This window comes from Gasterosteus aculeatus, chromosome 15, assembly GCF_964276395.1.
Source record: "Gasterosteus aculeatus chromosome 15, fGasAcu3.hap1.1, whole genome shotgun sequence".
Taxonomy (NCBI): domain Eukaryota; kingdom Metazoa; phylum Chordata; class Actinopteri; order Perciformes; family Gasterosteidae; genus Gasterosteus; species Gasterosteus aculeatus.
In genome coordinates, this window is record NC_135703.1 from 9,990,645 (window position 1) to 10,003,980 (window position 13,336).

A 13,336-nucleotide genomic window follows, 5' to 3' on the forward strand; every position below is an offset into this window, starting at 1 on the left:
GAATTTAAAATTGAAATTAAGTTTATTTGTGACACGAGGTGATGTTGATCCCATACCAAATACCGCCCAGCACAGATAAAAGTAAAACTGATATGAAGAAAAAGTATTCGGACCGTAGCCTTAAGCAGTAGCAGCCATATAACATTGACATTTTCTTTAATTATGACAAGCATGAGCAGTATAATCCTCTCTGTTAGAGTAATAGGCTATATTGTAAGCGTTATTATTGTTATCGCTGCACAAATGTGTAAAGCATCATTGCATAATATAATATGAATTATTTGTATATTGCTCTTGTATTTTGCAATTAATTACATTTTATAAAGGTATTGCATGTTTTGCTTTTGAGAGCTTCATCTTCAAAAGACTAACTTCTGCTCTAAAATAGATTTAGTTGAGTGAGAAGTACAATGATTACCAATACAAGCAACTGATGTTTTTCACCAACCACCTGACAGATGTCATCTAACTAAAATAAATACCATGATGGAGTAATAGTTTTCTTGAAAGACATTAGTGGTCTTTGTCCGAATGTCACTTCAACAATGATGCTTGATTGCAAATAATTTATTCCCAACAACAATGAAAAACTTTCAGAATTATTGCACTCAAAGGCATTATAAAAAAAAGTCATAAAGGATTACATTACATAAACGATTACATTACCCGCATTTCCAAGCATTTAGCAGGGTAATGATGCTGATAATATTCATCTTTCCATCCATAAAGTGCACTCCACAAGTCACGGAATATTGTGGCTGAAAGTATGACAGCACTTTCAAATACGTTTTCATCTTAAGGGTCAACTGTATTTACAAAGCCCAATTTCATTTGCCTAAATGGGCTTTACTGCACATATAATGACACCCTCTGTCCTTAGACCGTTTAATACAATCATAGCAGAGCTGATAAGTCCAGTTGTAGCCACTAATTTCAGCCTTTACTTTTCACATAAAATCTATTGTTTGATTTGCATCTAGTTTTAAGACCATCTGAAACATTGGTCACCTGGTCGAGGCTTCATGTCTTGATTGTGGAACACGGCCTCGTTATCACCGGAATCATTTTGAATATTGTTTTGTAAGTTATCGTCTTTGTTAGTCCACTGCAAAAATGGCACCTTATTAAAAAGCGGTGCCCTTCATCTCCTCTGCAAGCGGCGTCGTCTGCTTGCGTCTCTTGGCGCTGCAGGAGAGGAAGAGCCAGGTGACAGCGCAGCCAATCAGAAGACCTGTTACGGCCAGTACGGCAGCGAGCCACACTGGCACATTTTCGTTGCAACGGGCCACGCTGTTAACTTTTGTGAAGATGTAAGGATGCTCCTGGAACGCACACAAGAGGAAAGAGGCCTTCTTTTTAATCAAACACACTTTTATTAAGCATTATTGCAAGAAAGCACAAACTGCATACGGATAAATCTCAAGTGGGTCGGTCGTAGCAGGTGAGAAGTGCTTGTGCGGCTGCTTCCTTACCTCAGTGGGACACTTGATGTTATTTCTGGTGTTTGTGAAGTTGTTGTACGTCTGTTTTTTACCCACTGGTTCCAACTACAGATAAAAACAGAGGGCAGTTTTGCTCAGACCAGGAGGTAATTGCAGAGAATTGTGGTTATCTAGACAGATGTAGACATGAATGAGTTACTAAGCAGAGCGGCAACACGTGTTGCAAAATGTCCTTCAAAATGACACATTCCAAAAAGATGACAAACAAACACAAACACACATAAACAACCACAAAGAGACAGGAAAAGAGTTAAAGAGAGTCAACAATCACATAGAGACACAAACAGACTCACGATCACTATGATGAAGTGCAAAACAAATACAAAGAGAAATCAAAATGACCACAAGATGAAAACAACTACAAAAAAGGGCAAATGACCAAAGAACAAACAAAAAGATCAATTGCATTGTGATACTAAACAACTACAAGGATTCACAACATGACAAACGCAACAACAAAAAGATATAACAACCATAACGTTGTTATCTTACTCCTATGCAAAGAGGAAATGGGGGCCTTTGCATGTCTTTGCCCGGGGGCTGATTTCCTTATAATCCACCCATGGACTTATCCTCCCCCTGTCAAAGAGTTGGCCGTTAACCGGCCGCCCTGCCGCACTCACCATGTTATTCCAGAGAGCTGAAGCCATTTCAGCGTGTCCTCGTTCACTGAAGTGGAAACAGTCCACAGAGAAGTAGGTGGTGTCGGGTCTGCCATCCTGGAGAAGAAATAACAGAATATCATGGTTCTGTACCAAAGGTAGTGTGCACATGTTCGGGGTGCGCAGGAGACCTACAGCGTTCAGAGGAAGCATGGAGTTCCTAAAAAAGGGCTGCACGACCGCGGCAAAGTCCTCTCTCCCAGCATAGCGGCCTCCGTACACCAGTTCCTCCGTCTCAAGCTGAAAGTAAGACCCCATAAGTTAAAAACAACAATAATCAATGTGAGCACAAAGAAACTTTCCCTGTTCAGTGTACAGTGTGAGTGAAATAATGATGTGCAAAACCCCTTTTTAAGGTGGACAGGTGACTTTAATTAGACGCTGGCCACATAGTTCCAGTGTGTTCACCTGCAGTTCTCGATTGATCCGTTTCATTTCAGCCAGCTCGGGGGAATCCTCTCCTGGTAGCAAGAAGCATGGGCAGACAAACCTAAGGACCAGGTGTGAAAATAAAGAGTTGATCGAAGTATAATAAAATCAAATTATCTTAGTGCTGTTTTTTTGAAGAGCCTGGGTCATTGATTCACAGATACGGTATTCTCCAACACCAAATGTATTCCTCTGCCGGACTGACTAGGTATCAGATCAATGTGCTGTTTCTTCAAAGGATCAATTTGTCTTGGACTCTGTGGTCTTAATCCATGTAGAATTGATTTGGCTTGGTTTGGGTCAATCGGTCGTACTTTTGTAACACGTTGCACCCCAGGCTGTCCTTTTTGAGCCTGCGAAGGCCTTCAATTTCCAGGATCTCTAAGATGTTGACAATTGTCTTGGGAACCTACAGCCAGAAGAGAAGAAAACGTAAACCTATTTAATCTGCGAGATGAAACGATGCATTTTGTTTTCCATTACAATATTTATTAATCGATGACGTCATTATTTTACCTCCTCATAAAGCATATCCAAGCTCGTCATCAAATGACGGCTGTAGTTCTGAGGTGACATAGAGACCTGTGGTTTTGAGAAAAATAGAATATTAAAATTAGACACAGAGCTCAAAGCTTTGTATTCATCATTAATGAACATGAGTACTCTAATGCCTTTTGTTGTCACTAACAAGTCCTCCGTGCTGTGGCCACGGACGAGCAGGTTAATTAAGGCCCATTAAAAGGGAAACTGGCCAAGTTTGTTGCTAAAACGTGCAAACCAACCAGAGAGCCGACACCATGCAACATGTATGAGCAACTAACTCTAAGCTGTCACTTTCACAGTCTCACAGCTCATCTCAAATTGATGCTGTGCTTTGATATTCTTCTTTCAAAGCGCAAACTTTAAAAGAGAGATTACGCTGCGAGGGGAGTAATGGAGAGACGGGGAGATGAAAAAGCAAAATGAGAGAGGAAGAGAGGAGGAAGAAGGAGTGCTATGAGAGACAGCATGAAGAGGGCTGGGGTTGACCTCTGTGTTGTTTATGCCTCTTAGAGAACAAGGCCTGTCACTGTGCCCCGTGAGCTTGTTTCATGCAGGCAGAGGCCGCGCTAGAAGAGGGAGGGGCGGGTGTTTTGTGCGACAGAATGTGCTCATTGAAAAGAAACCACGTCTGCTCTCATCTTGCTCTGACACAATAAAACAATTAGGGGAGGGCTGCTCACAAAGCTTGATTATTCAGCTCCAGTGCACGGCGCCGTTTGGACAGTGATATCATGAGACGGCCCTGCACAGGCCGCATCGCACAACACTACGGGAGATTCTTTTAACGTGGAGGGGTGCTTTGAAAATTGTCCTTCCCCCGCTGGATCCTGCTGCTTTGTGAGCACTTCTTAAAGCAACTCACCCGATCATTGCAGTACTGACACAGGTCATTGCCTCCTATAAAGAGGGTCACCAGCTTCCAGTCCTTCTCAAAATCCAAAGTCTATTTTTGTTAAAACAATGGAGATTTAAAAAAAAGCAAAGATTATTTTGTTGCACATCACATTTGGGTAAAAAACAACAACATCAGTGGATGTTTTAGTATGGAACCACATATGAAACTCACAGAGTTGTTCTTCATGGTGTCGATCAGCCGTCGAACCTGCCCTGGGATTCCTCTGTGTGAGATTGTACAAGTGGACAAAAGGCTTAAAACACAAGACATGATCAACAAATTCAAACCTGCCAACAGATGGAATAAATGTTGGAACTCACGCTATTTTAGCTCCTGATACAGCCATGTTGAAGCCAGTCTGCTTTTGCCCTTGTCCCGTTGAAAACCCTTTGATGTTAGGGTTGAACTTCTTAAGGATATCTGATGTGAAAAAGTATGAACATGACTGTACAAAATACAGTTACAGTCCAAATCTGCCATCTAGTGGTTCTGCTGCGCACTATACAACAACAGAGCTATAAGATAAGGCGGAGGACTTACTAGGTAATGTTGTGACAGTCTCAAGAGTTTTGTCTCCTCCAATGCTTTTAATGAAAAACAAAGCAATGAATAAAATGAGCGTAATGCAATGTACACGTGTGCATTCTGCATATAGATTGTGTGCAGTATCTCACCTCCATGACACCCCCTTGTCCTCAGTTCTTAGCTGCAGGAGATTGTTTGCCTTTGCACCAAAGCCAGCCTACATGCAAAGCACAGATGGTACTAGGTTTCTCTCTCTCACCTATTTAACTAAAAATCCTGTCTAAACTACAAATAATTCCACATGTGAGAATATTGTTCTGAAAGGGCGTGTGGGCAATAATGCACAAGAAAAGAAAATGCTAAACCAGTTACAGCTAAAAAGTTTCAAAATGGTATTGCGCTCTTTTATTTGCCTCGCTTGCTCTATTCCATCTCTATCAATAATGATTACATCATTTACGCAGACAAGTGTGAAGTAACGGATTAGAAAACAATGGCTTTACAGGAAAACATAAAGCCTGACATTTAATGAGCAGGATATGAAACGAAAAATACATGGATTAATACATATATCATATCAAACCCGTCTTAAGAAAAGCATATTGCGTGCGCCTTGAATTTGAAAATGAGCACAGTCTTCGGTTCTTGTGTACAAACGTACCGTTAAAGAGTCTCCCACAGCAGCCACCACTTTGATGTCTGCTGGTCGTAACCTGTGAGCTAAAGTAGAAGCATGAGCTCAGTTCACATCGGACCTCTCTATTTGCCTTTAGGTATTAGTGACGCCGTGCAAGGTTTACCTGAAGTGGGCACTGAGGTGGATGGAGCTGTGTTAACGCAGGAAAAGTCACTGCCCCAATTCTACAGAATGACATGTTTGGCCGTTATGCATAAACAATAATTTGTCATTTTACAGCTGTGCTGAGGACATAATAAAGAAACTATGACCTACTGTAGCAGGAGGAGGAGAGGGCGGAGGCCCTGGAAAGGTGTAGTTGCTGTTGATAGCCGTTCTAAAAAATGGGTTGGTCTTATAAAGAAATAATAAAAAAACATATCAGTTCACAAAAATGCTAACAACAGAATTATGACGTACGTCGTTTTTCACTCACCTTAGAGGGACACTTCAGAGCGATGCCAGATAAGAAGTCTTGTGTAACAGTCTTGTTTCCCACTGGCTCCAACTAGAGATCGTGAGAGTCAGTGAATTATTTTGCATCATTACAACAGAAATAAACACCACACATCCCTAAATTCATAGCAGGACATTTCTAATTTTATAGCAAATCCCACCATGTTGTTCCAGAGAGCCTGAGCCATCAGAGTGTGAGCTTTCTGGCTCAGATGAAAACAGTCAGGTGAAAAGTAGGAGCGATCCGGCCGGCCATTCTATTAAAGACAAAGGAGAATTAATACAATAAAAATACCAAAATAGATCCATGAATGAAGACTTAATTGGGAATAATCCAATGTTTGAGGCGTGTTTGTTACCTCTAACTTGGGAAGGAAAACCTTCCTGAGGAAAGGCTGCAGCACCACAGTAAAGTTGGCATGAGTGTCGTACCGCCCAGAGTCTATCAGCTCTTCCATACCGCGCTGCACACAAAGACCGTCAAGAGATAAAAGACCAAAGAAGAGTCTGACCTTTGTCAGTGACATATTTAATTATTTGAAATGTTAAGCCCTTTTTTGTACAAGAGGTGTAAGTATTGTAGACAATAATTTGCTAATAACAAACATCAAACAATGCAGTAGATGCTCAAACACAATAGTAAAGAGTGTAGACATGGATAAAAAGCTCTCCTTGGTTGGGTACCTGATAGGCTTTGTTGAAGTCTTTGACCTTCTGAAGTTCGGAGGATCCCTCTTTAGGCTTAAGTACACAGGGGCAAATTAAACTGAAAAAGAAACACCCCAACAGTTAAAGAATGACTTGGTCAGTTTGATTTTGTTTTACATAAGCAAACTAAAAAAGAAATCACTTACTTTACAAACCAGGTTGGACAGCCCAACGTTTTATCGTTGTGCAGATCACGCAGCGGTACAATGTCTAACAGCTCTATCAGATTCACAATGGCACGAGGCACCTGGAGGGTTCAAAGCATAACGTTTGTAGGCTGACTGTCTTTGGGGTTATGACTTTAACATTGCAATTCATGAGGGAGAAAACGTACTTCACTATGCAGTATGTCCAGAGCTTGACGGATATTACCCACCACATTCCTGGGTGAGAACACAACCTGTGGAAGTACACAAGATTCATGACCTATTTCAGGGCTTTCTTACACATTTATAATATTTTTGGAGTAATGATCAGAACAAGCTATTCTTTTTTATCATAATACAAAGAAGATTTTGCTGAAATGCTCACGCTGTCTGTGCAGAAGTCACATAGGTCATTGCCACCAATAAACATGGTGATCACTTTCCAATCTTTGTGAAAGTCAATACGCTGTGAAGGAGATAAGAGTTCATTATTCAGTTCATTGAGAAAAGATGGAAAATAATACTGATGTTTATGCCGTAGTTTACCAGTTCCTTACCAGGTCATTTTTCATTTTCTCCACTAGTACAAGCACCTGTTGCACCATGTCACTGAAAATAGAACGGTTTGATAGTAAAAAAAGATTGTTTTTTGTGTTCTATACGTTCTGCTGAGGTTTTATTTATTACGGTTAAAAGGGTAAGTAAGTGTAAATAACACTAATATTGTTACTGACCCACTCTTGGCTCCTGCCACAGCCCGATTGAGGAAGGCTTTAGGAGAGTCTTCGCTACCCACCCCCTCTGAGAAGCCGATCAGGGAGGGGTTGAACTCCCTCAAGAGGTCTGCAGACCACAACACATGTTATTTAATGATTTATTGCATTTCTGTTATTGAAATAAACAATGTAAAACCTCTGGTGTATTTCCAAACGATTTTATGATAATAAATGAAAGGCCATTGCAGATGTAAAATCTTAAAATGTATAAGATAAGATGTATAAGTCATCGTGAAAATACATAACTGATTCAGGTGACTGAGGCATAAAATGGAAGACTGCAGAAGCCTAATGATGGCGATTAAAATCAGCAGTTAGTATAGTTATCACGCACAGTGCTACAATTGGCCAATGATGGACTTCTAATACTTGATTAGATAAACCTCAGACCATTACATTTTAAGCAAAGCTTTTGCATTTTAATGTCTTAATAAATAAGAAGTTAACATACTTGGCAGAGTGGTGACGGTGGTAATGTTTTTATCACCACCAATGCTGAAAATTGAAGAAATTGTTTATATACAATTGTTAATATTTTCCCATACTATCAATATTAGAACAAAGGTGTACTTAAGCTTATCGTACCTCCATGACAGTCCTCTGTACTCATTAATAACTAACAGAAGGTTGTTGGTCTTGGCGCCCACACCATTGGCCGCCTGCAGGAAAACAGCAGATATGACATCATGCGACCAGGGTAGAAAGTTCTTATTGGTCGGAGGGAAGCAGGGAAAGGGCAACACTCACTGTCAGAGAGTCGCCGACCGCTCCCACGACCTTGACATCTCCAGGTCGGAGTTCATGAACTGAGAATGAAGCGGTTGGATTGAACTGCATTTCCCAAAGCACACAAACAGAATGAGAGCAAAAATAGTTTGTCTACCTGAATTGGGGATTGCAGGAGATGGACTGCGGTCTGTGCAAGGTATCTCAGTACCCAAAACCTGCAAAACAAACATTACATTTCACTAAGTTTAACTGAACTTATTGTGTTGCCGCTTGACTGGAAGGACTTACAGGATTAGCTAGTGCAGAGGCCTCGCTGTAGACGCCTTCACTTTCAGTGGGGGAATTTTTATTTGTACGCAGGTACGGTCGTTCCTGGGATGAGGGGTAGCATCAGATTAAATCATGATTATATATTGAGTACTAAAATATGGCTGTGCAGAAAGTGCCATGTGATGCCGTTCCTCACCTGGGTGGGGCAGGGAAAGGTTATGACACATGGGTCCTTGACCTCTGTCTCACCTGTCGATGGCTGAAGCTGGAAGACGAAACGTTGTGATTGGTTAACATCTCAGGTTCAAGTGGGGGTCGTGCTGTTCATCCAATGCCATGCAGTGTAAGTACTAGTTACATCACTCATGCACACATATTCATGCAGAATGAGCACAGCTTGAGAGTCTTCCCGTAGAGCAATCTAATCAAGTTAATCTCTTATCTAATCTCACACAGAGTTATAAACGTTACATTTTATCGTTGTTTCATCTTACTTTTGCTTTAAGAGATTAGACGTTTTAGCTGTTTAATCATTTTCAAATGATTCTTTTAGGGATTAAGTTTTTGTCATTTGGCCTTTTATTGTACAGACAAAGAGAGACAGAAAAGGGAACAAAAGCGGGACAATATTAATGTCAGAGCCACATGTAGATCTATAAATATATAAATTTGGCAGGTTTGTCAGACAGAGCTAAATACGCTGAACTACCCTGTAATTAATGTTGAGGACTTTGAGTAATAAGAACTTACGATGTTTGTCCACAGCTGAACAGCTAGTTGGTTGAGGTCGGACGCTGTGTCCTCCTTCAAGGAAACACAACATATGCTGGTTACACATTAGCCACGTTACATCTTTCATGCATTGATACGACATGCCATAATTTAGAGTCATTAGTTGCAGTATATTGTTGATTACAACTGGTGTCGGGAAATCATTTTCTTTACTTACAGAATCTGATATGGGTTGAAGGATAACCGGCTGCGACTGCAGCACAGCAGTGAAGTCTGCCCTTTTTTCAACCTGCCACTTTGGATTTTCCCAGACATCACTTAGAGATTCCTGAGAACACGACAGATGAATATGTGTCAGGCAAGTAGCCAAAAGTATGACTCAATCTTGTATACATGGATTTTACCTGCAGCATTTTCAGAAGAGTCGCTTTACGTAATCGCCAGTTTATGCTTTCATCCCTCATACACTGACATCTGCTACAAAATAAAAATCCAATTCATCACTGCCACCTGCATTTTATGACAAACAGTATCACAGCACAATAGAATTTTCTATTGAAATGTCTCATTCAATTCAATGAGAATTGTGCAAACATTTGACTGGTACTGTATATATATACACACATATAAAGTGTACATAAGAAAGGGCTTTTCAAAATAAATGAATTAATATTTTCTTATGTTAATGTCAGAATAGATCAGATACCAGATTAAAAAATATACTCTAATTCAAAACACTCACTTTTCCTGCTGATGATTTGAGCTCCAGACCACGACGTGAACCAAAGTGTGATGCAGCTGTAAACATACGAGCAATTTAATTACTGTTCATGGGGGAATTTCATTGAACATAAAGTACAATACCTTTTTCTGTAGCAACTGCAGAGCCGCTTTCACTTCTTGGACTACAGCATCGACATCTGCAGCAACCTGAAGAATAAAAAGAAACAGTGTTAAACAGTGTTAACATCTGTTTAACTGGTACGTCTGCTACATCAAACACGATTTAGTTGTAGTTTGGCATCTTACGTGTGATGAACAGGCACACAGGGAATCTGCCGGAACAAACAGCAGCACAAGCTTCCAGTCTTTCTCCTGCACGAGCCGGATTACAGTCAAAAAATCAAAAAAGACTTTTCAATTAAACTTGAACCCCTGCGACTAGTCTTTACTCTTTAAGAAAATGACCTACGATAAACGCATTTGCTTTCAAAAACAATAAAGTGATTTCACTGAGCACACGGAGAGGTGAGGAGCAAATATTTAGTGAAATGCGCACTATGACTTGTTTGGGACTTTTAAAACTCAAAGTTTGGGACTTGACTCAGGATTTGATTGCAAATATTGGACTCTTGACTTTGGTCCGAACTCTGGCGTAAAGTTTGTACAATTTGCAAAGTTCTTCTTGCTCTCAATTGTTATGACTGGGTTAATGTGTACCTGATTTGAGAGAGAGACGGACAGTTCCTCCGCTTCCTTCAACAAGCTTCTGCAACACACACACATATCTAACACACCTGTGGTAATATCCTCATCCAGCGTTTACGTCTCTCACTGTACACGTGTGTGTGTGTGTGTGTGTGTGTGTGTGTGTGCATGTGTGCATGTGTTACCTGGGCTGCACGGAGGTCGGATCCACATGTTGGGTGATGACTTCAGGGTTAAACATGGACACCAGCTCTACTCGACAAACATAGACACAATCAGACTTCAGTGTGTCGGATGCCTTACAATCAGACGGTGGATAACGCACATTATGGGATGGCCGCTGTTGTAAAAACAAAACGCTGGGGAACGCTTCTACACATGTGTCTACAACTTTTGCCTACTTTTATTTGAAATGAAGGTCAATAACCAGCGTTCCCCCCCCCCCCTTATCTTATCTTTAAAGATAAACTAATCAAATCTGGTTCTGTCTTTTCTATAAAGCTTTTCTAAAAAGCTTTTCTATAAAGCGTGCGCTGTGTCTAGCATTTGTTGTGACATAGTCCCGACTGCGACCTTGAACTATGACAACATCTTAATTCAGCAGCATACTGTTGGTGTTGATACTCACTGGTGTGGACAAAGCATTAAAATGTCTCGTCTTAGGTAGATAAATATGACCATTTTCTAATACCAAATTACATTTTAGCTCACTCTATACTTCTTCATTTCTACTTGTTTGTAAAGCCTCAGTGTTTGAGAGGCATGTGAGTGCGAGTTCATGGACTTACCAGCAACTCTACTGACGACTCTGGAGGCTTCATCCCTAATGAAGAGGACGGACAAGTTTTCCTGAGTTAGCGTGGGTCAATTACGGGTTTAAAATATTAGCGTCCTCTTTCAAGTAGCTCAGTCAAGGCGCCACACTTGTGTATTTCCCAAGTATTGCTGAGTATGTGCGGCGGTCTACCTGTGTGAGAGAGGAGATCCCAAGATGTAAACCGCTGAGATGTCATCGGGTCTGAGAGTATGAACTGACGGACAGAGAGAAACAGATATAGAAATGTCACGGTGCAACACCAGCAAGGCAGGTTTTCTCAAGTCAGATTAATATGATTGTTGGTGATGATTGCTCAGTGCGATACCTGAGGAGGACGGGGATAAGGGAGCAGGTGATGGCGAGCAGAGTATGGACATGTAGCTTTCTATCTGTAGCACAAAAGAGCAAATCCTCAGACGGCCATCGATACAATATACAGTACGTTTTCAATGCATCCTGTCACACTGCACCTTCTCTGATGATAGTTTATGTTTCCTTACATCAATGTTGACAGCATCTAAACGTGACAATAGAAACAAAAAATTACTTATGAAAAGAGGGGACATTTCAATCTTAAATACTGTTTAAATTCCATGTTGAGAATAAAAGTTAGAAGGTAACAGGAAAGAATAGAACATGTTTATCTTCCATTTTTCCATTTGAAACCTTTTCCCCCTAAAATCCTGGAGCCTATTCAAGCTTAATACATTTTTTTTAAAGGATATTTTTAGATGGAGGGCCAAGATCTTGCTAGAATTTGCATTAGCATTCAATGCAGAATATCTTTACTACTTAACTTAACTTTTTAAATTTTAGTTTATTTTCGTTTGGATACTAAAAGATGATCTGTATATCAGCAAAAATAGACAAAAATATAACCAGAATCTAATACGCCTGGAGAAATCTCATTAGTACAGTGGCATCTTTCACTTAAAAAAGGAATATTAAATGATTCAGTAGAAACAATAAATGTTTTTTCTGCACTCTACCTGTAAACTGAGCGCAGGAACCGACAAGGGCTGCCAGGGTGATGAGTGCCGATCTAGTCATGATGAAGTGAGATACCGAGAGCCTTCACACTGAGGCTCCGTTGTTCTGCCTCAGCCTGAGAGAGAGATTGACTGGATGTTCTCACTGACTGCACTCTATCCGTAAAGGGTGTGGGGAGGGGGAACGTGTTTTATAAAGAGTTTTACAATGGCAGAGAAAAAAAAAAACTATTAAATATAATTATGTTGTTTATTGTCGTATCTCCCCCTTATCTAGATAACCATCAGACAAAGTCACACCGCCAGCTCACTATCTGTATTTATTTGTCAATGTCTATCAGACCAAACAAGGTCATCACAGTAACAACCTTTGTGGACAAGGTGATAGAAATCACAGTGAGTCTCCAGGGAAATCCTAACATTTGCTGTCCATAAAAAAAAAAAATTGAGTGCAATGAACTCAAACAACCATACACGCTCTGCCTCTTAAACTTATCTCTTTTTTTATAGAGTAATACGTCATTATTCACATTGACAGAATATTTAAATCAGTTGCTCTTTAACTTCAAGTCATGCTAGTGCTGCAATATTCACAAGATAGATGGTTGTATAATTATATGTTAACAACCAGCAATTGAATGAAACTGGGTAGGTTCAGTTTTGGAGATGTGATCAGACAGGATTAGATAGTACTTTGCTGATACCGTGACCCTTGGAGTTAAGTTATCTTGATGTTATGTAGTTGTGCGATTTCCATCAAGCAGCTGAACACGATATCATGATATTGCATCCAAATCAGGGCTGTAGTGGAGGGTAAACGCACGTAAACGCCGTTTACGCACCTCTGGAATTTTGGAAATAGCGTTTACGCACCTATAAATAGCGTTTACGCACCTCTAAGTGGCGTTTACGCACCTCAAAGTTCCCTGCACCTTGTATTCTTCCGTTGGAATAATCCGAAATAAACTTGGTGTAATTTTAAAACAGCTAAGACTACGTTTCCTATTGTTGAACATATAAACGCCGTAGTCTGAATCATTTTCATCTGCGCTG

General features: G+C 40.4%; 1 protein-coding gene across 2 annotated transcripts; it reads right to left on the bottom strand.

The window, feature by feature from the left end:
• Positions 1–554: 554 nt before the first annotated feature.
• LOC120832966 (phospholipase B1, membrane-associated) lies at positions 555–13,305 on the bottom strand. 2 transcript variants are annotated; one of them, XM_078089575.1, is made up of 44 exons: positions 13,199–13,305; positions 12,284–12,439; positions 11,765–11,811; positions 11,620–11,683; positions 11,445–11,508; positions 11,266–11,300; positions 10,663–10,729; positions 10,490–10,538; positions 10,079–10,144; positions 9,914–9,979; positions 9,792–9,847; positions 9,454–9,523; positions 9,267–9,377; positions 9,068–9,121; positions 8,514–8,582; positions 8,336–8,419; positions 8,202–8,262; positions 8,066–8,124; positions 7,904–7,977; positions 7,770–7,813; positions 7,277–7,385; positions 7,100–7,151; positions 6,928–7,008; positions 6,731–6,796; positions 6,543–6,643; positions 6,373–6,454; positions 6,048–6,152; positions 5,850–5,945; positions 5,669–5,740; positions 5,509–5,586; positions 5,357–5,417; positions 5,218–5,276; positions 4,706–4,773; positions 4,572–4,615; positions 4,352–4,451; positions 4,203–4,254; positions 3,999–4,079; positions 3,110–3,175; positions 2,908–3,002; positions 2,573–2,654; positions 2,300–2,404; positions 2,126–2,221; positions 1,473–1,547; positions 555–1,322 (listed from the first exon to the last, which is right to left on the bottom strand). In XM_078089575.1, the coding sequence occupies exons 2-44, from the start codon at positions 12,342–12,344 to the stop codon at positions 1,125–1,127; spliced, it is 3,225 nt and encodes a 1,074-aa protein (XP_077945701.1). In that variant the 5' UTR covers positions 12,345–12,439; positions 13,199–13,305; the 3' UTR covers positions 555–1,124. The 2 variants fall into 2 exon arrangements, with proteins under 2 accessions (XP_077945701.1, XP_040055625.2); XM_040199691.2 differs by having other exon boundaries at positions 9,454–9,526.
• Between the last annotated feature and the right edge of the window lie 31 nt (positions 13,306–13,336).